Source organism: Pararge aegeria, assembly GCF_905163445.1.
Source record: "Pararge aegeria chromosome W unlocalized genomic scaffold, ilParAegt1.1 SUPER_W_unloc_1, whole genome shotgun sequence".
Classification (NCBI taxonomy): Eukaryota; Metazoa; Arthropoda; class Insecta; order Lepidoptera; family Nymphalidae; genus Pararge; species Pararge aegeria.
Genome location: NW_024396987.1, coordinates 1,041,617 through 1,068,702, shown reverse-complemented (window position 1 = coordinate 1,068,702; position 27,086 = coordinate 1,041,617). Strand labels below are relative to the sequence as shown.

At 34.9% G+C, this 27,086-nt stretch overlaps 1 protein-coding gene across 1 annotated transcript; it reads right to left on the bottom strand.

The window, feature by feature from the left end:
- Window positions 1-6,845: 6,845 nt before the first annotated feature.
- Window positions 6,846-7,880, bottom strand: LOC120636767. The gene has a single exon (XM_039908330.1). It carries the CDS (start codon window positions 7,878-7,880, stop codon window positions 6,846-6,848), a length of 1,035 nt encoding a protein of 344 aa, XP_039764264.1.
- Window positions 7,881-27,086: the final 19,206 nt, after the last annotated feature.

Sequence of the window (27,086 nt, the reverse complement as noted above, 5' to 3'; positions counted from 1 at the left end):
TAAAATGTGCAAACTTTCAAAACTTTACTTATTGTTGCCATTTACTAGTATAAAAGGGAAACAATGCAAATCAAAAAAGTTACACACCTACCTATATCATTATATTATACTCCTCATATTTACCTAGAAATTACATGCCTAGGATTCTGCTGCATATGTTGTATACAACTAGTCTGGTAAATTATTTATATGAATATACAAAAAACAATGTCTCATTATAATAAAATTGTTTATTTGAGGAATTAGTACAAAAACTTGGCATTAGATACTGTATTTAGTAATGAAATATAAGAAAATACAAAAAAAAATGTCTGATAAATTATTTAACATGGGCATGGGTTAATCATCACATCCAAATTACAATGTAGGATTGTGCATATATTTCTATTCAACATTTTATTAAAATCTTGGAGAAAATCTGAAAAAGCAAAACAAGTAGGAATTAATTTACATGTTTAAATAACAAAGTAGAATTTTATTGGGGACTCGGGCTATGCTCTAGAGCCTTGGATGATGACTCCGGATTTAGAAGCTGCACCAAATAGTTCTGCAGAGAAGTACACAAACTGGCACTGCCAAGTAAGAAACTGTGTGGAAAGGGCCAATAGGTACCTCAAAGACACATTTCGCAGCTTGGGGATTGACTGGGTGCTTCATTACAGTCCTGAAAAAGCATCTCCACTTATATATGCCTGCATAACACTTTATAATATTATGCATCATTATAGGCGTGTATTGTAAATATATACTTTAAATAATATTTAAGTTCCCATAACTTATTATTATTGGGCACATTAATGTTTGGTAATATTATAAAATTATATCTTATAATAATGGTTCCTTATAAATCATTGATCCTGCATTTTCACATACAATTTGCCCTACTAATTTGGGTCAACAGTATTGAGCATAATATAATTTGTATATTTCAGAACTCTAATGGAGCAAATGACAGTAAATTTTGTAAATACGAGCGAAGAACGACATCAGACATCAAATATGGATCAAACAAGATTGTTAACAGTTGCTTGACAAAAAAGAGAAAGATTTATAAATACATATTTTAATTAATAAAATTTCTAAATTAACCTTTTCATCCTTTTTAATTTATTTTTGTGTGATAAATGAGCATCCTGCATTCTTCCATCTATACCTACTCTGGAAAATAAATAAATTCTTCACTTGGTTGACTTTACAGCAACATGTATACTATGTATATGTTGCCTGTGGTGCTGCGTCCCCGTGCTGTTGCAGCTTTTTTAATGTCCTGCCACGTCTGCAAATAAAAGAAAAATTATGCAAGATGTTGTTGTTGGCATCAAACAAGATGCCAACAACACTAATAAATAATTAAAATTTTTTGCGCTTGCTTACTTTACCGCAAAATTGACTTAACTGTTTCCACTGATTGACCGTCCCGTCTGGCCCATGCTCCTTCAGTAATGACTAAGATTTGCCACTGGGAGTCTGCCCTTTTGGCTCCTAAGAGTTCCTGTGAATTCCCCAGTGGCAAGGTGGTTGTGGGTTGGCATGAAATCTACCAACATTTGCAATTGTATTTTATTACTTCTTGATCTGAATAAACACAAATTTGTCAACTAATGGGCCATAGAAAAAGGCAAGCACAACTTTAAATAAAATAGTACAAGATCAATAATTTGATATGTAAACAGGATTGGATCTTGATGATTAACGTCTCTGTTTACTTTCACTGTAAAACATTCATTCATTAGGTACGCTTCTAAATCAATAGGTAGTCACTTTTTCAAACATTTTATAATAGAAGACTTACTTTTTAGCACTCATTTTATTTTCTCTAAAGGTAGGTTTTATACCACTTTGAAAAATCCAGAATAAATAATATAAACAAACAGCCGCAGACGAGGAACATTTATAGATAAAAAAAACAATAAAAAAACTTAGACAACTAAAACAAAACAGAAAACGAAAAATTTATTTGTCAAAACCATGAGCACAGATTAGAATAATTAATTTGTGACATTTACCGGGGGTTCGTCTTTCCCCTATTATATCCACCGTGGATATATTGTCCACCCGTGTGCCCATGCTCGGGGGGTGGATATAAATGCGTGAGGGGATAAACGTTATATCCTTTCCCCGTGGAGAAGTGTCCCCCGCCCATGCTAGCCCTGCAGAAGCTTTCTACTTCTCCTTAAAAACATTTAACATGAGATTGTACTTTCGCTCTATCTACATTTTCTTTAATACCTATACTTATAATTGAAATGTTCTGACCAAAATTAATTTTAATGAATATGTTGGATTTGATTGATTATTAATGTTGGCGTTGGTGCGTAATAGTTACGCGGATTTGCCTTTAACTGAAGAAAAATAAGTGTTTACAAACTCGACGTAGATATTCTAAGACTCGTAATCTGTCTAGATTTAAGAATTAAGGGGGATGGGAGAGATGGGGGTAATAGGTCAGGGTCTAAAGGGGTTACCATCCGTTTGACACGGGAGGACGGGGAGACCAGGCAATTTCAATGTGAACATGCTCGGATGTGGTTTATTACAGTTTAAAAGACTTTTACTTTTAACCAGTTTACTGGGGAGTCTTGAGTACATTATTATGATATTTTCATTTATTTATTTGATGGGGAAAGACTTTTTACCCTTAGCACATTTGCACGCTCGCAGTCGTAGTCGATTTCGCGTATCGAAACAAAACTTCTTACTGCAATCGTTTTAGTGTCGCAAATCCTGTATTGATTTTTATCCACTTACAAACGTTCCTTTTAGATCTACTGTCTAGGCTGTTGAAGTGTTTATAGGCTTTAAAACAGGGTTTGGATATACATTCAATTTAACTGAAGTATACTGCTACAATACTCGAAAGCAACTGTACCAGCGACGCTGTACTGTATTGCCAGTGAACAAACTTTTACTAAGGGTAGAAACTGTTACTTCCTAAAGTTGTATAATTTTAAACACTAACTCTTTTGATCACATTGTCCGTGCAGTCCTGGCTAGGAATAAGACTGCTCCAGATCTTTCCGTGGTGATGGATGGAAAAGGATGATCACTTGTGATGATGGAGCGACTAAACTGGAGAGCTCTACAGATATTCATGTAAACAGCATAAATAACTTTGATAAAACCTTAAACAATGTTTTTTACGTTCCGTAGTTGTCTGCAAAATTTGTTTTCTGTTATTAAATTATGTGAAAGAGGCATGGTTGTGATCATGAATGTAGATGGGTGTTTTGTCCATGACAGTTGTAGTATACAACACCAGCCTGTTATATCTGCTAATCTATGTGGGTGTATATAGAATGCAGTAGCGTGCATTGAGGCTATGTACAGGGTATGCAGATGATATAAAATGAAGAAAATCTCCAGTAAGATTACAATGCTTATCCTTAAGTTTTGTATAACTCGTACTGGAGACCTTCTTCATTTTGTATCATTTGCATATACTTTACATACCCTCTATGCACGTCACTGATAGAATGAATGTTTTGTTTTGCAAAAGAGCAATCGATGACTGTCCTACATCAAGCGCAGGAAGTCAATATTGCAAAGTTAGTTAAGTCTAATAATACTTAACATGAATACTGATTTATGGCATAGACGGTTTTTATTTTATTTATTTATTAGGTTCACCAACAGATTATACACTGAAACAAGCTTAGGGACTACAAAATTGAGAAATATAAAGTTGTAGTGTAAACCCAATTACTGGCAAACCGGCATGCGTATCTGAAAAAACAAACACACAAGTGCGGGTTCGCAAGTTTACAATAATTATTTGTTGTAACGAAGGAAACACTGTAAGATGAAGTTAAAAAAAACAGGAAACAAAAACATAACTTAAATTAAAACAAAACAGAAATGTACGAGGCAATTATCTACTAGCTGTACTAATATGTTGTTGCAGAATTGTTTTGTATTGCTGAAGAGAACATGAGTGGATGTCGGCACGAGTAGCTTGGAATAGCTTGTTGTGCTCTCGGCAAATCCTAGCCAGGATACTGTGAGCGCCCAAATTAGTTCTATACAACTTGCCAACGAACGGTTTGAAGTTACCGAGGCGCGCATTTTTACGCGGAACAGTAAATTTAATTTTGGTCAAAATATTTGGACAGTTGATTTTATTATTTAAAATTTTGTAGAGAAATACTTGATCGGATACCCAACGACGACTTTCTAATGAAATTAATTTAAAGAAGTTTAATCTTCCGCTATATGAGGTTAAAACGAATTGTTTTTTTTGATGAACTGACAACAAGAACAGAAAACGTTTTTGGATTCTTTCAATCCTTAGAATAGGATCCTTATATAGTGGATTCCAAATGCTGGAGCAATACTCTAAGAGACCCCGAATTAATGCAAAGTAGACGGTTTTGAGAGCCAGACAAGAATTGAATGTTTTACAATTTCGCCAAACAAACCCCAGTAATTTGTAGCATTTACTGATTAATTGATTTATGTGTGTATTGAATGACAATTTTTTATCCAAAATAACACCTAGGTCTCTAACAGTATACACCTCGTCAAGCAACAGATTATTAAGATAATAAGAAGTTTGAAGAGGCATGCGTTTTTTTGTAAATTTAATATGTTGGCATTTTTTAATATTAAGAGGCAATTTATTTTTAACAGACCAGTTTGATATGCTATTTAAGTCATTTTGAAGAGAATCAGAGTCTAAAGGAGTTTTTATAGCTTTAAAAGTTTTCAAATCATCAGCAAACAAGGTGAAATTGGAAGATTTAATGTTATCGCACACATCGTTAATATACACTAAAAACAACATAGGGCCAAGGTGGGACCCTTGTGGGACGCCAGATGGAACCCTGAACGGATCTGATTCGTAGCCACAAACTACAACCTTCTGCTGCCTGCACGACAAATAAGATGAGAGCCAAGAGAGCAAAGTTCCCTGAATACCAGCATCATACAATTTGGATATTAAAATCATATGGTCGACCCGATCGAATGCTTTACTTACGTCCATATAAATAGCATCGACTTGATATCCCTTATCAATGTTATCTATTATTTGAGTCGTGTATTCAGTCAAATTTGATACTGTTGACATTTTATTTCGAAAACCATGTTGTTGAGCAATTAGGATGGACTGCAATTGAAACGAAAGATACGGACATATTAAAGATTCGAAGACTTTGCTTACATGAGATAACAGGGAAATTGGTCTATAATTAAGTATATCATCCGCTTGCCCACTTTTAGGAATTGGTACAACATTAGCAGATTTCCATTTGTCTGGAAATATCCCAGTGACAAGAGAGCGATTAAAAATAAGGTAAAGTGGATAAGCCAGAGTTGCGGCGCAATTTTTAATGAAAATGGCTGGTAATTCATCAGGACCTGCTCCTTTATTCTTATCCAATTTCTTCAAGGCTTTTTCTACTGCCTTGAGACCCAAAGATATTGTAAGTAAGGAATTTTTATTTGTGACTGGGCATGAGATTGTTGTGAGGGCAGCACTTGTTCTTGCTCTATCATCAGTATAGACAGGCTGTGTGTAAACGGCCGAAAAATGTTTAGCGAAAGCGCCACAAATCGTTGAAGGAGATGATATTTTTTTGCCGTTAAATGTCATAACATTTGGAATCGTTCCCTGGCATTTCCTTTTTGATTTTAAAAATGACCACAGTATCTTCATGTTATTTTTACAAATATGATCTTCAATGCTTTTTTTGTAATTAGCGTAGCAACGATCTATTAGATTGTGACACAATTTTCTAGCTTCTTGAAAATCAAGTTTGGCCAGCGGGCATTTGTTTTTCTTGTATTTAAGACGGTAAGTCTCCTTCTCCTTTATTAACCTAATTAGGTTAAAAGTATACCAAGAAGGATAACAACTTCGCCTGGCTGCTGTTTTAGGTACGTGTTTAAGTATAAGCCCCTTAACTACGTCATAGAATGTATCTACCATTTGATTAACAGTATCAGTGTCATCAAAAATTGTATCCCAATTTATGCCCCTCAACAGTTCGTTTATAATTATATAGTCAGCTCGGTAAAAATTCAGCTTTTTAATTTTATTTGGACTAAGGAATTGATCTTTGTGAAAATTTACAACAGAAAGCAATGGAGGATGATACGGGTCAATTTTGCTTAGCGAAACATCTGCAGAGCATACTCTAGCTTGTAATGCCCCATTGCATAAAATTAAATCTAAGATTTTATTGTCTTTGTTGACAATGCTGTTATATTGCTTAAAATTATGTAGGTTGATAAAATCTGTGAGAAGATGCCCTAAATTGGAGTTAATATAAGTTGGCTGGGTAAAAGTTATATCTAAGTTTGATTTAGCTTCAGCCCAGTTTATGAAACCGAGATTAAAATCTCCGAGGAGGAGAACATCGCTATTCGTTCTGTATATAGCTTCGCTTATAGATGACAGCATTTGATCGAGCTTACAGAAAATTGGGGGAGGAGGCAGATAAACGGCGCAAATGTGAAATGCATGAGAAGCATTGCCGGTCGAAACCGTGACCCAGACGTCCTCACATTCACTCTCCCAACAACTATTACGAGAGGAACTAAATTTCTTTAAGACCGCAATTAAAATCCCCCCACCCTCTTTCTTTGAACTACTAGAACTGCATCTATCCCTCCGGAAAATATTATAATTATCATTTAATATTTCAGCATCAAATACACCACTGTTTAGCCAAGTTTCCGTTATAACTATTATATCGTACTCGCACGACATGCTGTTCAAGTAAAGACTTTCTAGTTTACCTCGTATACTTCTTGCGTTTTGATAGTACACACTTAATCCACTAACAGTACCTTTTAAGAATTTACGGCTAAATCACTACACCAGAGAATAAAAGTCCATTTACACCCTAACTCTTAATTTGCATAAGAAAGTCACTATTCTTAATCCATATGGCAGGCGAAGAATCGTTCTTTCTCATCATAACGCGACCGTGTCTCACCCAAAGATATTTATATCCTTTTTCCTTTTTGTAGCTGCGCGCCATAGCATGTAGACTGCGATTAGCTGGTGAGAGGTGCTCGGACACGTAGATAGGGGTTTTATCGGCAGCTATACCCAGGTGGGAACTGTTAAGTTTATCCAAAGGGTTCGATTTGTTGAATTTTAAGCATGCACTGAGAAACTCATCCCGTTTGCGGGGCGAAGACAGCTTCAGGATAACAGACCGCGGCCTACTGCTGCTGGCGTTGACCTTGGCAATTCGGGTACACGATATAATATCGTTTTCCATAATCGGGTAAGAGATAGTTTTTCCAAGTTGAATGGCCGTATTTGTAAGGTTTTCCTTCGGAAATTCTGGGATACACTGGAGATCCAAGTTGGACTCCCGTGCCCTCTGCTCAATTTCCAACATTTTACTGTCAAGATTACGCACATTATCTTGAAGCTTCGTGTTGTCTGCACGTAGGGTTATGACTTCCGATTTCAATAATTGGATTTCACTTTGCATCTGGTCAAATTTATTAGACATGAACTCGACGGTTTTGATAAGATCGGGTATTTGTTTTATTAGACTTTGAAGCGAAGTCAACTCTTTGTTAAGTTTTTGTGCCAATGACGACTCTAAATTGATTATTTTACTCGATAAAGCCTCTTCGAAACGATTAAGACGTTCGTCAATGGTTAAAAAGTCGACCTGGACCTTGGGCTCACCCAGCAAATCTAACTCTGATGTCTTCACTGGGGTGTTGGTGTTATCGCCCTTAGCTCGAGGCATTTTACAGTCAGGACACTTCCAAGCCGCCTTGGCTTTTGACGACAATTTAGAGAAATTTTCCTTTGATAAACCGATGCATCCGTAATGGTAGTAGCTAGGACACAAGGAGCAGGTTAATCTCTCAGTTGGGCTGATATGTTGTTTACATGCAATACAGGGACTCATTATGACAGCCACACAACCATTAGACTTCCAAGTTATTATTTAACCAGGTTTCTTTAGCTTGTTATGTTGTTGCGTAGCTTGTTTGTGGCAAAAACGTCTCAAGCGCCGTGCGAAAAGTGTCGCTTACGCGTTTACGCGAGAAGATTTGTGAACAACGAACAAAATTTTGTTTACACTTTGTTACTTTCATAAAAACAATTAAAAACAGTAAATTGTTCAAGCAATACAAACATATATGTTTATTTGTCACAGATCACAACTTTTCAGACACGTATTGAGACTTAAAACACGAAAACTAGAATAAAAATACACAAAAAATACGCGAGCACCCGCACTTGCGCGCGCGCGATGTGTATCATTGTCTTAAAGGTATGTTCATTACAGGATGACAAAGAAGATTTCAACAAGTTTGCGCCTGCCTGGAAGGAAAGCCTGTGGCCCGGGCTCCGAAAAGATCTACGAAACGTGTTGGCCGACCCTTGGAACTCATCCATAGTGACGTGTGGAGCCCTATGAGAGACTCCAGCTGTGGAAATGCAAGGTACTTACTCGCCCTTACTACTAATAATTTTTCTCTTCAAAACTTTAGATTTTAACTTTAGATTCAAGAAAATGTGTCAAATAATTATTACGTAAGTGCGTAACATATAAAATGCCTGCGTTTTGATAACATTGGTTTTGATTTTGAATTACCATAGGGGCAGTGTTAAGTGTTTCCTAGAGAAGAAGGGAACAGCTCACCAGCTTACCTTACCGCATTGTACTCAGCAGATGTATTTGAATACCAGAAGCAACACTGAGGAAGTGTGGTCCCGACACACTATTTGTAAAGGAAACCTTTGTTTTTGGATGCATTGCCTATTCATTAATCCCGCAGTCTAGTCTACATAATAAATTGAACGCTAAGAGAAAGTTGTGCATTTTTGTCGGTTATTCAGCGTTACCGATTTATAGAACCATTAAATAAATCCAAGGAAGGTTATTCTGTATAGTAAAAAGCACATTCCTAATGTACTTTTTATTGAAAATAAATGTGCTGACATTGATGAATATCGTAATTCTCGTCTTATATAATATAAATAAATCACATGATTTTTATATGAATTAACAGATGGTGAGTCTGGCGATGACTGCTGCAACAACAGTGAGGTAGAGCAGGCCTCTACTGATGCCGAGTCTTCTGCTGAGGAAAGGCGGAAGAGAGAAAAAACGACGCGAGACGTCGGCGGCGCTATAGTTGGAGGGGAAGTGGCGACTAGTACAGAGGAGTCTGTCAGCTGCCGATCCATGCGCAGTACACGTGGTACACCGCCGACGAAATATGGCGATTATAAAATAGGTATGTAGACCAGAATTTTTGAGAAGCCACAAACATATGTGTAGGCAATAAAGTTATCAAACTCCTCTGGTGGCAAAAAGCTATGAATGTAGAGTATCTGTCACTTTTGGAGAAAAAAAGTTTGGAATTCAGTTGATCCACCTGCTGATAGTAATGTTATAAAGTTAGTTTAAGTGGACATACAAATTGAAATGTGATATAGGGAGAAATTTGCGGAAAAGTGGGTTGCGGGAATAATAGTGTTTTCGCAAACTAGTATCTATGTAGAACGTTGTAATAAAATCTAAATACTACCTCTTTTTCTAGAAGTACTATCATCATTAAAAAGTTTTTGGAATTTATTTTCTTCCTTTGCATAAATTAGGTATAGGTAGGTAGGGACATAATCCCATTGCTATAGAAATTTTGGGGTTTCTGAAATCAAAAAACCGCGACAAGTAGTTTTGGCAGTCCTCTCGTGATGTTAACCTGACACTGCCAAAAGAATTCTGAAGAGACCGAAACAGGTGGAAATCTGAAGGTGTAAGGTCAGGACTATACAGCGTATGCATTACCACCTCCCAGCCAAACTATCTTAATTTTAGCTGAGTGGCTAAAGATGTGTTAGGTCTAGCGTTATCATGATGAAAAACCACACCTCTTCTGTTGATTAATTCCGGCCGCTTTCTCTAAACTTCTTGCTTTAATCTCATCAGTTGTTCGCAGTAGAATTCAGAATTGATGGTCCTGCCTGGTGGTAACAGCTTATAATGAATAATGCCCTTCCAATCCTACTACTACACACACAGCGTCACCTTGTTGCGAGTTAACCCGGGTTTCGCCACAGTCTGTGAAGCCTGATCGGCCTTTGACCGTGACCTTTTTCGCACTTTCTTGTCGTACATGATCCAATTCTCATCACCAGTTCAAAAATGGTTCGGTCATGATCCACTTCTAATCAGCTTCTTCAAAAATGGTTCGGTTTTATTACGTCGTAATAAAGAATCACTCAATCAATGAGTACACGGTTCATTAGGTTTCTTTCAGTGAGCTCGTGAGGTACCCAAATATCCAACTTTTTTATGTACCCAGTTTTTTTCAAATGTACCTAAACTGTTTTGTGGTCAATTCCACTACTGATTTGCCCATCTTGGTCCACTTTTTCAAAAATGGCATCCATTATATCCGTAATAGGGCTCCTCCTAACCAGAGCGAGGTGCATCTTTGACATCAAAATTTCCGGATTGAAAACGCTAAACCCAAATTTTTTTCGCGGGTTGCGTTGCATTTTTACCTTTTTTGTAGTAAAATTTTAAAAGGTAAAAAGGAATTTCTTCATTAGATTCACTCATCTTCACACATTTTCCTAATTTGATACCAAAACCAGCCAGATACAAATAGTATAGCCAAAGAGATTTTATTACATGTTCATACATACTATAATGCGAAAAGACTTTTTCCCCAACCTATTAGATTTATTAGCTATAAATTTCATAAATAGTTCATAAATAATCGCTTAAATAAGCTTAAGTTATAAAATAAACACTGAAACAAGTATGTACATTGAACAATTTTTAATATTATTTTCTCTTCGTTACAGATTTGACTCTGTGTTTGTGAACGCGTGTGCTGAGTGGACTAATGAAGAGTTCGGTGGTTTAAACATACCCGCCGGTCGGGTCGCGTACGTGCACGGTTCGGTCGATCCGTGGCATGCGCTATGTATGACTACTACGCAGGACAACTACACGCCCGCTATCTTCTTTGAAGGTATATACTCAGTGGCGTGCATAGCCCTTGGACCCAGGGTATGCACAAGGTTTTCAACACAAACATAAAGTAAAATTAAAATTTAGATTTTAGATAGGTATGTCGGTTTATAATCAAATTACTTTACGAAAGTTATATTTTTGATTGATTTAATACTATCGTCTATCTACTGCTAATTGAATAAAAGTACATACCCTGATTTACGTCACAAAATTATGACACACCATTCGGCAGCATTTTCTAAGCACACTGATGATGATAATATTTTTCCAACATATCATGTTTTTAGCGTTTTTATGAAAATTATTAAGATCACAATATCCTTTATCATTCCACACTTTACGTATATTGGACAATAAAACAAAAGGAAAGCAAATTAATCGATTGGTGTGTACAAAGCCGCTTAGCCAAGAATAGTTTTCGTAATATTTATTATTAAATATACGTGTTACTTTATCACCTTTTTTTGGGATATTTGTAACATTGGTACACTCCTTCCTTTGCGAATGATTTCTAATTTTACGATATAAGTAGGGATAGAAATTAAAGTTTTCTCTAAGTACTTTTTCCAGGCACACTGAACCCAAACAAAGACCGCACGAATATGCTTTCATTATAAAATGAATGAATAAACTATAAATTAACCTTAACACATTAAACTATCACTACTCAAACTTTTATAAGTTACTGAATTTATGCACTTGAACCGTTTATTTATCACCAACGCCATACAGCATTGTTCGAAGGTAAACAATAATGGCGATCGAATATGCTAATGATAATATTGCAAAGTCAAAGTCAAAGTCAAATATATCTTTATTCAAATAGGCACATAGATGGCAATTTTGATGCGTTATTATATACAAAATGTGTACATAGCAGTGAGTAGTGATGGCGATAACTACAATCGTAAACTTAAAACTAAAGCTACGAGGGTTCCAATCGCGCCCTGGTCTAAGAAGAAGCCCACAACAAACTTAGCTGGGTGTTCTTTTTGTTATCACCATCTCACATTGTCATTAGAAAATATTTAAGAAGCAACCTGGTTAGAGCAATTAAAATTGCAATCGAAATTAGTCAAAATATGTCTTTAATTTTTTGTAAGTATGGGTACGAACGCTATTTTATTTTGATATGTAAACAATAAATAGAAACCATATTTATTGTTAACTCTCTCACTCTCCAATGATTCCTGGAAAACCTAAATTATTCATTTTTCAAAATTGAGACAGCGTTTGGTTTCATAGATTATTTTCAAAACGAAAGACTAATTCGATAATATTAGATCCTTAATTTTCTTAAAAGACACTAAAAGGTATTTACATTTGTGAATGTTTTTAATTCTAAAAAAAGAATAATGACCTTTAACAACAATAACAAACCAAGCAAATCATTTTATTCATAGAAAAAATGAAACACGTAATTGATTATCCACTTCCGTAAGCAGTGCTTATAGACAGCCACACTTAGAGAATTTATGAATGGAACTGTTCACACAAGACCGATGCTAATCTTGTAAGTACAAGCGCACGATTATAACATTACACTACACACACTACTAACTTGCACGCACACATCTAGCAGAACGATTCTTTCTTTGGGCGTGCTTATTTGATATTTCTATGCAACAGTAGAGGGCGTCATATGTCGAGTGATTCATAATAATTGATTTACCCTGCAATAGATAACATGAGATTTTTACGTGTTTTAAAAGGTAAATGTTTAGCATGTACGGTTAAAAATTAAAATACGAAGTAGTAAAGTTACGAATCAGATAGACAGATGAACGTAAAAAGGCTTCAACCCAACACGTATTTTCAATCTTGGAGATAGATTAACGTTTACATTTTAATTAATATTTGTATTATTACAAATATTGATTAAAATGTCTGTATATCAATAGCATCTACAAAGGCAAGAACAGACAGCAGCGTCTGATGTGACGTTCAAATTCGCGTCCTGCGTGCGACCAATGATAAGTCGTGCCCTCATCAGCAAGATTTTTGTTATTGGTCGTTAACTTAACTCGATCATCATCGGTAAGAAAGAAAGAAATATGGCTTGCGGTGGCCTTCTTTTTGGTACCAAATTTCACGCAAAAATTTGTTCGTTGTATAATAATATTAGGTCCTTAATTATGAAATTCGCGTTATGTCGTACTGGCCTCGTTGATCTTCTCTTTGGATATGAATTCCAATTTCAAATTTATATAACTATTTACTCATGCTTTTGTATTTTGAAAACCCTAATTTATTTGTTTTATCCTCTTTTGGAGTTTTATGTCTGTCTGTCTGTCTGTGGCATCATATTTCCCGAATCGATTTTGATATTGTGTTTTTTGTTTGATATATATATTAGTCGAGAGTGTTCGGGTCGCCGTCAGATGGCGGATGACATGTTTTTACACATCTCCCTGTTTTTTTTTTGTTTTCACAACTCTCTTAATATGGCTATCAATTGATAGTCGGGGTATTTTCACTGGTCAGTTATTTTTTTTTTTATTTATAATTTACTGTCAAGATCTACAAAGTTCATATTCATCATCATCATCATATCAACCCATTACCGACCCAGTACAGGGCAAGGGCCTCCTCTCACAGTGTTTTTATTTGCTTAAAATGCACTTTGCATTCTAAGCAAATATATAATATATACTCACACACTATGCCGGTACTTTTGGCAATTAAGTCCAAAATGTCCTTGCATAAACCAAAAATTTTATCAGGATCACCTATACCTAGTGTGTTAGCTATCTTGATGAAAAATACTAAAACTGATAAAATATTGCAACAATCACTTCTCGTAGGCGTGTTTTCTGTCTTTCAAACGGAAAAAAATTCTTGAGGCCATTTATGTCTGACCAAGTTCCAATCTGAAAGAAAGAAGAAACTTTGACTATAAAGATACATTTAAAGGATTAATTCCTTTTCCCTACGTGATTAAATCAGAAGTGGGATCAGGGGAAGGATCAGACCGAAATATGAAGCTGAGCGAGTTGCAAAGCGTAAATGGCAATCGTAGGGTTATATTTTACATGTTTATTTTAATTATTTATTGCATACTGTTGAATAAGGTACATTTTCTTCCAGTTTACTTGGTGTTTGTGGAAAATGTATTGTGTGTGCGTAGTATGGCTTTAGGTGGACATAGAACAAAAAAAACAAGTGGTGCAGTTCTCTTTTGCACGCTTTATTAAGCGAAGCGTTGAGGTGATGCTCCCGCTATATGAAAGTCAAGGACTTTTCAAAACTAAAAATGACTGTATTTTTCTCACATTGCACTTATAGGATAATATAATCATATCGAGGGGTGAAAGGCTATTTGGTTTAAGCGACATTTTTGCAACTTTACAGGAGAGCCATTTAAAGTTTAAAATTTCCGAAAAAAAATCATAACAAAAAAACTTCTTCAGCTATTGGAATGGAGTAAACTTAATTTAAATTAATTTGAAAACGTCAAGGTGTTGATGCTTATACCATATAAAACGGACCTTTAATTAAGAAGATAAATGTCGCTTAATACGAATTGCCTTAAGCCACTATTTTTCAGGGAACTGAAAAAAGATTTAAGTGACTTCATAACTACAATTGGCTACAGGAAAAAAATACTAAGCGACTCTGCAGTATATTTTCAGAATAAGCCAAACAGCATGAAGTGACGCAGCCCAAAATTAACTGTAGCAAGCTATTTATCTCACCTGCCAATTGAGATTAAATTGACTGACTGGCTAATTCACATAAGTAACATAATAGTATTGAAAATGTGACGAAATACACAGAATCAGTTCAAGTATATATTAAGTCACGTAATAATAATAAAGTAGAACTCTTGTACGAAACGTCTCAATGTAGGAACATCAATATTTTTATTTATTATCTTTCAGTCTTAATCAACCACATCAGTTAAAATAAGTATTACTCGCCTATTCATATTTAACAATATTAAGCGTAAATCTGCATATTTTAACACCATCCTATCCATCACATTTGTCACCCTTATGGCGATGAGATAACAATCACAAGTTTGTTTGTAGCTATATTTTACTTAGTCACTTTCACATATTTCAATGACAAAGTGACAAAGAAGAAAATAGCTATAGAATAAATATTTTTATGAATTACACCACACACATTACACACTGTGGTGTATAATGTGTGTGGTGTAATTTACCTTAGTATAATAATCATGTAAAATCAGTCTCAATGTAGGAACATCAACTATAATTATAATTAACTTTTAGTACAAACAACAAAACTTCTAGCAATTATATAAAATACAATCAATGCTTGATAATAAAATGCAATAAAAAATAACGAAAAAGTATTTAGTTATCATTTTATTCGACTGTATCCTCTACAGTCGAATAAAATGATAGTACGATAGTATAGATAGTAATAAAACGAGATCAGTATCGAGTAGAACGTCTTTGGAATTGCAGTATTGCAAATTTAAATATTCTTTATGAAATATCTTGGGTACAACCCCTGTGTCACATAATTTCTTTAGATCCATGTATTTGGCTTTGGTAATCGGCAAACTTGAATTATATCTACGATTGATAGCTCTAGGTTTCGCAATAATTTGCATAGTATCTTCCGGTGCACTATCTTTCATTGAAAATTTTACTTTCATCTGATTTGTATGAGATTTCTTAAATGTTGCTGTACGGATTTTACTTATCTTACCTACAAGGTTTCCCTTAAAATATTTATCAGACATATCATCAAAATTTAAGAAATCCTCATGTGTCAGATTTTCAACATTATAAGGTGCCGGTTCTTTTCTTGCTAGCTGGCATATTGTTGCCCATTGCGATGGAGCCCATACAGTAATATTTCGAACGGATTGTTCTATTGTAGAATGTATGCTATCTACTGACATTTCCGTGTCGTTGCAATAAAGCATTGTGTATTGCTGCAAGAACTATTTTATTTTTGTTTTGTCCAGGACAAGAATCTGAATACAAGATCAAAAATTTAATGTTGCCCCGTTGCAAGGCTGGTCAGCATCTAAAAGATTTCGACATAACTGAAAAGGGAATTAACGATGCGGGTATTATTTTCAACGTTTCACAAATATAACAATACCATTAAACATTTTATAATTACAGTACGTACCTGACCTTGCTTAACATTAAACCTCATTCTAGTGCAAGCCCCTAGGAAATTATTGTAGTAAGTACAATACCGTAGTTATAACAATGTCATAAATACAATTAACAAATACCAACCTCTTGCAATAAAAATTCTCGACCGTATTAAACCTATAAACAGAGCAACACTTCCCAGAGCATGCAAGGAACCTATTGCGTTAATGTTAAGCCTCATATTCCTATAATTATTACAACGGCAACCACGCCCGACGGAATGGAATATAGCTATACCCAAGCAGTATAGGCAGAAACAAGCATGACGGTACTACTGTCTCGAACGAATAAGCTCTTTCACTCTAATATTTACTTACAATCCTAGGATCTAGCAATGGATTGACGATATAGGTGGCAGATGGTTCTTCAGGCGAGGAGCAAGTGACAGTCAAGTAGGAGCCGCCTCTACTGGCTGTTGCCGTTGCCCACGCGCAAGGCCCCCCGTTTGGTAATACTATTGTACAACTGATACAGTGTGCCCGAGCGCCCACAGTATGGACCTGCGACTGCCAGGGCGCATTTGTAACCGTGCGGGTGAAATAACCGCAAATTTAAGAAATTATCAGATTAACTTTGAAACTGACCTTCCAAAGATACTTGAAGAACTGAGAAACCCCCAAAAAGAATTAGTTTCAAACCTAATAACGCAAAAAGACACAGTGTTTTTTCTGTTTGTCAGACCACCTTTCCGTGCGGCAAAGCTTTTCCGGCAACGGTTTTAGGTATCATATCTATCTTAAACTGGGAAATACTAAAGTCATCATCATCATCATCTCAACCACAGGACGTGCACTGCTAGACATAGGTCTTTTTAGGATTTCAGCGACTGCCTGCCACTCGTTTTATGCGTCTGTCCACAATCATCAATTATTAATTGTGAACAGACATTTTTGAAAATTCAAGCTTTCGTTTAAAGCATATTTTCAGACTTAAAGTTCCATTAATAGACTAATAAAATATTCAACTTTGGCACTCAGAAGGTATCTTAGCATAAGTGACAAAAAAAAAATCGGGAATCCATGAATTCATTTCTTTTTGAATACTACGAAACAAACTTATGTTACAGGAAAATTCCATTCTTATCAATAAAATTTATAGAGATTTACATTTACCGATTACACATCGTTTTAAGGAAGCCAGTGGAAATTCTGGCTCGACCTCGAGTCGTTGTATATCCAGCAAGCTGTGCTGGATTGCTTTAAGTTTTTCAATCCCCATAAATAATTTATATAAGGAATCATAAGAGCGTAAAACAAGACATTACTTATCCTTGACTTACTATTCGAAATTCTTTTCATCCATCCCAACGATATTGTTAACAGTGAACTCCCCAGGTGTAATTGAACTTGACGATATCTGTCCGTTAATCCTTACGCTCTTGTACAAATGCTGCCAAATATTGCCATTAGCTTGCTCTAAAGACAAACGCATTGATATGAAAAAGTCTCCGTCGTTACTGAAGCGTGGCAACTCGATTGGTACCCAACCATTAGGTTGTTCACGATGTTCGTCCTAGAAGAAAAAAAAACGTATGGTTGTTTGGTTGCGGTTTTGATGACGAAGCGAGGAATAAAAGATGTTGTTATTAAACGTCTGTACTCACAGTTTATTGCACACACAAACACACATATTTATAATAGAAGGCGGAGCACAAGCAGTAGTATAAAAGCTACAGGCAAGAGAGCCGTAAAAAGAAGCAAAAGACAGAAATTATTAGATTAGCGATCTCCGCGGCGTGCATACGAAAAGCATGGGTCTCCCGTGTAAGCGTTCGGTCGGGACTAACTGGGCAGGCGATGCGTCGAGCTGCGCGGGCGCAGTAACGGTGTTCTTGCGTCTCGCGCCCCGCGCCTCACCGCGCGGCATGTGCGCATTGTTTACCGACGGCACGACATCCCGGCGCTCGTGACACGATAATATTATTTGATTGTATTATTAAATGTTTGTAAATGTGTATATGCTATTGTAATCAATTTATATAATATGTAAGTATGTTTGTGTGTGTGTGTATATGAATTAGTATGCGTTACCCACAAACGTCTTAGTTATTTTTAAAAGAAATACGTGTTTAATTTCGTCAAGATGTATAAGTGTATGTTTATTTTCTCTCGTGTTTCTTCTTAAAGCAATGTCCTTGGTCAAACTTAGCCATTAAGAACGCACAAGTTAAGCAAAAATGGATGCTCACTCCAAAGTCAAATAACAGGTTGGATAAAACCAATCTATGCTTAGGAATAGTGCAAGATTTTTACTTTAAATAAGACCTCTTAACGGATCTGAGTATTGAACTATTGACTATCTGGCGAGAACAATCGCAGTATTTTGGATATTGACATTTTGATTAACAGAAATACAAACCTCGCACTTCCCAGTGACGACATCACATATCTTGAGCATAGTGTAATTTTGCCGCCTATTCAGCCAGTGCGCAGCTATCTCCGTATCGGTTAACCAGGTTACCCCACCCAGTATATGGTCAGCTGTCACTTCGGCCGGTGCCTCAAGAGTTATGAAATTTGGATTCGTTTGCAGATTCCAAACATCCACTACGCGGAGAGTCACAGTTGGATTGGTACGTCCTACCTGAAATAAATCTTTCCTTATTTGCTTTGAATCACGAAAAAATTACACCCTACGATAGAACTACACATGTTTAATGTTTTCTCTATTTACCGAATAAGTAGAATTAATGAGGACTCGGATTTTAATCATGCTGTTAGAGCAAAATATACTGATGTTAGGTATAACTTTTACAATTGCTTTGGCTTAAATATTTAAGATCAACAAGTTCAGGATATACATATGATAGGTCTGATTTGTCTTCAGTAGAATTGAGAATTGCTCGAATTTTAATAATGCTGGTAGAGCAGAATGTAATACCACTATAGGAATAACTGTTTCAATTTCTTTACCTTAGGATATTTAAGATCAACAAGTTCAGGATACACATCGTCGGGATCCGATTTGTCTTCAAAGTAGTAATAGGAGTACGATTCCACTAACGTATCGTTGTAACTAGCAAAGGCCAGATACCTGCCATCCTTGGAAAACCATGTGGCTTGACCCGTGTACATAGCGTCCTCTGCATTGTAAAAAAAAATAATGATATATTAGGTATCAAGATAAGAATTCATTCAACAAAAACGTAATTTAAAAAATATAAAAAACACGACCGTCCTTTAATTTACAAATTATATATTTTTTTGATGTAATGATTTCTTATGTGACTCATATATTCAAGAAGAAATAACAAGTCAAAGTCAAAGTCAAAGTCAAAAATATCTTTATTCAAGTAGGCCCACAGGTGGCACTTTTGATGCGTACACAAGAATTACACGGTAGTGAGATGATGGCGATAACCACATTCGTAAACTTAAAACTAAAGCTACGAGGGTTCCAAACGCGTCCCGGTCTAAGAAGAAGCCCACAACAAACTTAGCCGGGTGTTTTTATTTATTTTTTTTTTGTTATCGCCATCTCACAATGTCATTTTAAATTATTAGAAGAGCAACCTGGTTAGAGCAATAATTTACACCCAAGCTTTTTTATCGTTTACGTAGTCCTTTATACTATAATAGGACTTTTCTATAAGCTTACGTTTAATACAAACTTTGAACTTTTTAAGAGACATCTCCAAGATGTCAATTGGTAGTTTATTGTAGAATTGTATGCAATTTCCTTTAAAGTTATGGTGCAACAAAGAAACTCATTTATACTTGAATTTTTTGGACATTCGTGTTTAAAGTTTGGGGAGTTGCTTGTTTAACCGTAAAGGTGGTATATAAAAATCGAAGAAAAAGAATAAGGTTACCTTCGTACACCCAATCCGTATGTCCATTGTAAATAGTCCCAGGGATACCATCGAAAGTTAGCTGTACTGGCTGGTCACTACCCTGGGGTAAATAGTACAAATTGTTGTTCAGCACGTAGGCCAAGGAATCGTTGTTACCAAATAAACAGAGCTGTAAACGTTGGTGATTCGCAATGTTTTTTGTGGACCTGAAAAATTGCGTGTATATATAAGTATTGTAGGTAATCTATACAATTAATGCCTACTACTGAAGAGTTTGTTTTTTGTTTGTTAATTAAGACACGTTAATCTTTGACACTAACAATCAGATCGTTTTTCTTTTTCATTGGATAGTGGAGTTTCTAAATTCCCAAGGTATATGGGCTATTCAACCTAAACTTAATTTATATGTAAACATAACTCGTATCTTTGCATTGTTCAAATCCATGTAGGACTCATCGTCCTGCCCTGTTTCAGTTAAATATGCTTTATGTTGTCAATAAAATAATTATGTATTGTATATATCCAATTACTAAATTATCTCTCCTAATAAATGTTCAATTTTATCCATGATAAATAAATAATTAATTCATTTCTTTTATTTTTAATGCTCTGAATTTTAACCATGAAATTACAATAAATTTGCTTATATTAAATTATTATTATTCTGATTTGCCACTTGCAGAATCATTATAAAATAAACTTATTATTGGGCTTATTTAACCCAAAATTGCATTAAACATGTTTCACTGATACTTAGATTAGGTTTGCCTTTCATAGGGATGATTATGAACATAATTATAAAATTATGTTTTTTCCTTCTTTTTTCCATTATAATAAAAGTTTCTTACAACTTTTATAAATCAGAGGTAGTAAACAATAACTTTGTATTTGCTACGGGTATACTTAAAGATATTAGATATTATATATTAAAAATGTTTCCTGGCTTGCTTCCTTTAGCTATGATTCAACAGAAAAACTTTTCTTGTGTCTAGAATACTATCTAAATTGTATAAAGTTACTAGAAAGAGCAACTTCATCAATAATTAGCTTGTATTGTGCAAACTGTTTAATCATCTGTAATTCAAGTGCAAACTTAAACCTAACCTGTTGAATTGTAAATATGCACCCACAAAAGGGGTATACCTAATGTCCATGTGGGTACCATTGGATACATTGAATCTGTAAATATTGTTTTTGCTAATAAATATTTTTTTTCCATTAAAATATATTTTTATTTATGCCTTAGAATATAATTGGGACGTAATTGAATCAGGTATTTGTATTTATTTATCAAGTAGGTAACAACTTCAGTGTACTTTGTATATTGCAAACTTTTGATCATCATTATTTTTACTGTGAGAATGAATGTTATACCTATGTAATTCTTAGCAAACAAAGCCATGGTTAGTTATAATGGAGACTGTTATTTAATTTGTGTTCTTAGTTATTTGGAGATAAATGCACTTTTAATCAATGTTTTTATTTGAAATAAAACATTCATAGTTTGTTACACTTTGATACATGGTAAAATAATTGCTACTAAATTATATCATTAACAAATTATTTTAGAATATTTAGTATCTAGTCTTCTTTAGGATATTAAAAGCTTTGGTACAAAAAGTATATAAATTAAGTAATGTATAGGCTATATAAAATTGAAATATATTTATATAATAGATGTTTAGATACATATAATTCCAATAAAACCAACTTTACTTAGAGGTTATTTTTTTTTAAATATCTTATTATTGTTTGCAAGTTTACTGCATAATAAATTATGCAAACAATAATATGGTTTCATTTTTCATAACTTCAAGGTCTTTAAAAAGCTAGAGCTAGTTCCCATTGGTTAAACCCTGATAATAATTAACTATAAAGCCATTTCCAGCTTACAGTTAGATAACTTTGGTAAAGTTTGGTAAATTTATCATTTAACTTCTAAATTAACCACTATTATGTAAGCACTTCAAATATAAGTCAATCGATACAAAGGTTGTATGGCCAACTAAACTGTCAATAAACTAGTCAATAATTTTAAAGAGTAAGATTTTTATTGCTTTCTAATTAAACTGTAGTAGCTTACTAACAAGTTCCACTACATAGGTAATGTTTTTTTTTTTTAGTCTCAGTTAAGTATAATTTTAATGATAACAGTAGTTATTTTTATTTTTTTGATAGATACAATCATTGCAAACATGCATTTTTAGACAGATAGATACAAAATATACACACAATTTTGTTACTAATAACACAAATTGAGTAATAAATTTACACAAACAATATTATGCAAAGGCAGTCAGCCATTGTTATAGCAAACCCTGCCAGTCAACCCTTTGGTTTGATCTTCCCGTAGAAGATTGAAAAGGATAGTATTTCAACGTACATAAATACACTCATACATGTATTATACCTATTATTATAAATATTTGTTAAAGCATACTATGAATACACAGTGGCGTGCATAGCCCTTGGACCCAGGGTATGCACAAGGTGTTCAGCACAAACATAAAGTAAAATTAAAATTTAGATTTTAGATAGGTATGTCGGTTTATAATCAAATTACTTTACGAAAGTTATATTTTTGATTGATTTAATACTATCGTCTATCTACTGCTAATTGAATAAAAGTACATACCCTGATTTACGTCACAAAATTATGACACACCATTCGGCAGCATTTTCTAAGCACACTGATGATGATAATATTTTTCCAACATATCATGTTTTTAGCGTCTTTATGAAAATTATTAAGATCACAATATCATAATATAACTTTTTTTTGGGATATTTGTAACATTGGTACACTCCTTCCTTTGCGAATGATTTCTAATTTTACGATATAGGGATAGAAATTAAAGTTTTCTCTAAGCACTTTTTCCAGGCACACTGAACCCAAACAAAGACCGCACGAATATGCTTTCATTATAAAATGAATGAATAAACTATAAATTAACCTTACTCAAACTTTTATAAGTTACTGAATTTATGCACTTGAACCGTTTATTTATCACCAACGCCATACAGCATTGTTCGAAGGTAAACAATAATGGCGATCGAATATGCTAATGATAATATTGCAAAGTCAAAGTCAAAGTCAAATATATCTTTATTCAAATAGGCACATAGATGGCACTTTTGATGCGTTATTATATACAAAATGTGTACATAGCAGTGAGTAGTGATGGCGATAACTACAATCGTAAACTTAAAACTAAAGCTACGAGGGTTCCAATCGCGCCCTGGTCTAAGAAGAAGCCCACAACAAACTTAGCCGGGTGTTCTTTTTGTTATCACCATCTCACATTGTCATTAGAAAATATTTAAGAAGCAACCTGGTTAGAGCAATTAAAATTGCAATCGAAATTAGTCAAAATATGTCTTTAATTTTTTGTAAGTATGGGTACGAACGCTATTTTATTTTGATATGTAAACAATAAATAGAAACCATATTTATTGTTAACTCTCTCACTCTCCAATGATTCCTGGAAAACCTAAATTATTCATTTTTCAAAATTGAGACAGCGTTTGGTTTCATAGATTATTTTCAAAACGAAAGACTAATTCGATAATATTAGATCCTTAATTTTCTTAAAAGACACTAAAAGGTATTTACATTTGTGAATAATGTTTTTAATTCTAAAAAAAGAATAATGACCTTTAACAACAATAACAAACCAAGCAAATCATTTTATTCATAGAAAAAATGAAACACGTAATTGATTATCCACTTCCGTAAGCAGTGCTTATAGACAGCCACACTTAGAGAATTTATGAATGAAACTGTTCACACAAGACCGATGCTAATCTTGTAAGTACAAGCGCACGATTATAACATTACACGACACACACTACTAACTTGCACGCACACATCTAGCAGAACGATTCTTTCTTTGGGCGTGCTTATTTTATTTGATATTTCTATGCAACAGTAGAGGGCGTCATATGTCGAGTGATTCATAATAATTGATTTACCCTGCAATAGATAACATGAGATTTTTACGTGTTTTAAAAGGTAAATGTTTAGCATTTACGGTTAAAAATTAAAATACGAAGTAGAAGATTTTATTTTGTACGCTATGCGCCTCGCGCGCGCTGGTTGCGCTGTCGCCTGTCTAGCGACAATTGACCTAGAAGTTTGGCCGCTCATTACTAGATGGCGCTTTCATATATTTTTTACTTAGTGTTTTTTTAATTACAAAACTTTAATGGTCCTATCTGAAGGCTCTTTAAGACCCTGAGGGTAGGGTATGCACTGCTTATTTGCATATATGCAATGCACGCCACTGTATATACTAATTATTAACTACTTTTAACTTATTCTTCCTAAGTCGCTTCCGCATTACTGGGTAGGGTAGGTTATTTCTTCTTTCATAGTTCTAACCGACTTCAAATAAAGGAAGAGGTTATCAATGCAGTTTTTTTTTTTTTTTTTTTTACTTAGATTTAAGAATACACTATAATATCAACCAATGGATTTCAGAAGCTTTCTACTTCTCCTTAAAAACATTTAACATGAGATTGTACTTTCGCTCTATCTACATTTTCTTTAATACCTATACTTATAATTGAAATGTTCTGACCAAAATTAATTTTAATGAATATGTTGGATTTGATTGATTATTAATGTTGGCGTTGGTGCGTAATAGTTACGCGGATTTGCCTTTAACTGAAGAAAAATAAGTGTTTACAAACTCGACGTAGATATTCTAAGACTCGTAATCTGTCTAGATTTAAGAATTAAGGGGGATGGGAGAGATGGGGGTAATAGGTCAGGGTCTAAAGGGGTTACCATCCGTTTGACACGGGAGGACGGGGAGACCAGGCAATTTCAATGTGAACATGCTCGGATGTGGTTTATTACAGTTTAAAAGACTTTTACTTTTAACCAGTTTACTGGGGAGTCTTGAGTACATTATTATGATATTTTCATTTATTTATTTGATGGGGAAAGACTTTTTACCCTTAGCACATTTGCACGCTCGCAGTCGTAGTCGATTTCGCGTATCGAAACAAAACTTCTTACTGCAATCGTTTTAGTGTCGCAAATCCTGTATTGATTTTTATCCACTTACAAACGTTCCTTTTAGATCTACTGTCTAGGCTGTTGAAGTGTTTATAGGCTTTAAAACAGGGTTTGGATATACATTCAATTTAACTGAAGTATACTGCTACAATACTCGAAAGCAACTGTACCAGCGACGCTGTACTGTATTGCCAGTGAACAAACTTTTACTAAGGGTAGAAACTGTTACTTCCTAAAGTTGTATAATTTTAAACACTAACTCTTTTGATCACATTGTCCGTGCAGTCCTGGCTAGGAATAAGACTGCTCCAGATCTTTCCGTGGTGATGGATGGAAAAGGATGATCACTTGTGATGATGGAGCGACTAAACTGGAGAGCTCTACAGATATTCATGTAAACAGCATAAATAACTTTGATAAAACCTTAAACAATGTTTTTTACGTTCCGTAGTTGTCTGCAAAATTTGTTTTCTGTTATTAAATTATGTGAAAGAGGCATGGTTGTGATCATGAATGTAGATGGGTGTTTTGTCCATGACAGTTGTAGTATACAACACCAGCCTGTTATATCTGCTAATCTATGTGGGTGTATATAGAATGCAGTAGCGTGCATTGAGGCTATGTACAGGGTATGCAGATGATATAAAATGAAGAAAATCTCCAGTAAGATTACAATGCTTATCCTTAAGTTTTGTATAACTCGTACTGGAGACCTTCTTCATTTTGTATCATTTGCATATACTTTACATACCCTCTATGCACGTCACTGATAGAATGAATGTTTTGTTTTGCAAAAGAGTAATCGATGACTGTCCTACATCAAGCGCAGGAAGTCAATATTGCAAAGTTAGTTAAGTCTAATAATACTTAACATGAATACTGATTTATGGCATAGACGGTTAGGGTATCATTGTCTTAAAGGTATGTTCATTTCAGGATGACAAAGAAGATTTCAACAAGTTTGCGCCTGCCTGGAAGGAAAGCCTGTGGCCCGGGCTCCGAAAAGATCTACGAAACGTGTTGGCCGACCCTTGGAACTCATCCATAGTGACGTGTGGAGCCCTATGAGAGACTCCAGCTGTGGAAATGCAAGGTACTTACTCGCCCTTACTACTAATAATTTTTCTCTTCAAAACTTTAGATTTTAACTTTAGATTCAAGAAAATGTGTCAAATAATTATTACGTAAGTGCGTAACATATAAAATGCCTGCGTTTTGATAACATTGGTTTTGATTTTGAATTACCATAGGGGCAGTGTTAAGTGTTTCCTAGAGAAGAAGGGAACAGCTCACCAGCTTACCTTACCGCATTGTACTCAGCAGATGTATTTGAATACCAGAAGCAACACTGAGGAAGTGTGGTCCCGACACACTATTTGTAAAGGAAACCTTTGTTTTTGGATGCATTGCCTATTCATTAATCCCGCAGTCTAGTCTACATAATAAATTGAACGCTAAGAGAAAGTTGTGCATTTTTGTCGGTTATTCAGCGTTACCGATTTATAGAACCATTAAATAAATCCAAGGAAGGTTATTCTGTATAGTAAAAAGCACATTCCTAATGTACTTTTTATTGAAAATAAATGTGCTGACATTGATGAATATCGTAATTCTCGTCTTATATAATATAAATAAATCACATGATTTTTATATGAATTAACAGATGGTGAGTCTGGCGATGACTGCTGCAACAACAGTGAGGTAGAGCAGGCCTCTACTGATGCCGAGTCTTCTGCTGAGGAAAGGCGGAAGAGAGAAAAAACGACGCGAGACGTCGGCGGCGCTATAGTTGGAGGGGAAGTGGCGACTAGTACAGAGGAGTCTGTCAGCTGCCGATCCATGCGCAGTACACGTGGTACACCGCCGACGAAATATGGCGATTATAAAATAGGTATGTAGACCAGAATTTTTGAGAAGCCACAAACATATGTGTAGGCAATAAAGTTATCAAACTCCTCTGGTGGCAAAAAGCTATGAATGTAGAGTATCTGTCACTTTTGGAGAAAAAAGTTTGGAATTCAGTTGATCCACCTGCTGATAGTAATGTTATAAAGTTAGTTTAAGTGGACATACAAATTGAAATGTGATATAGGGAGAAATTTGCGGAAAAGTGGGTTGCGGGAATAATAGTGTTTTCGCAAACTAGTATCTATGTA

Bases quoted from the DNA above. Each gene is read 5' to 3' on its own strand.
- LOC120636767 (XM_039908330.1), bottom strand. From the start codon at position 7,880: ATGAGTCCCTGTATTGCATGTAAACAACATATCAGCCCAACTGAGAGA.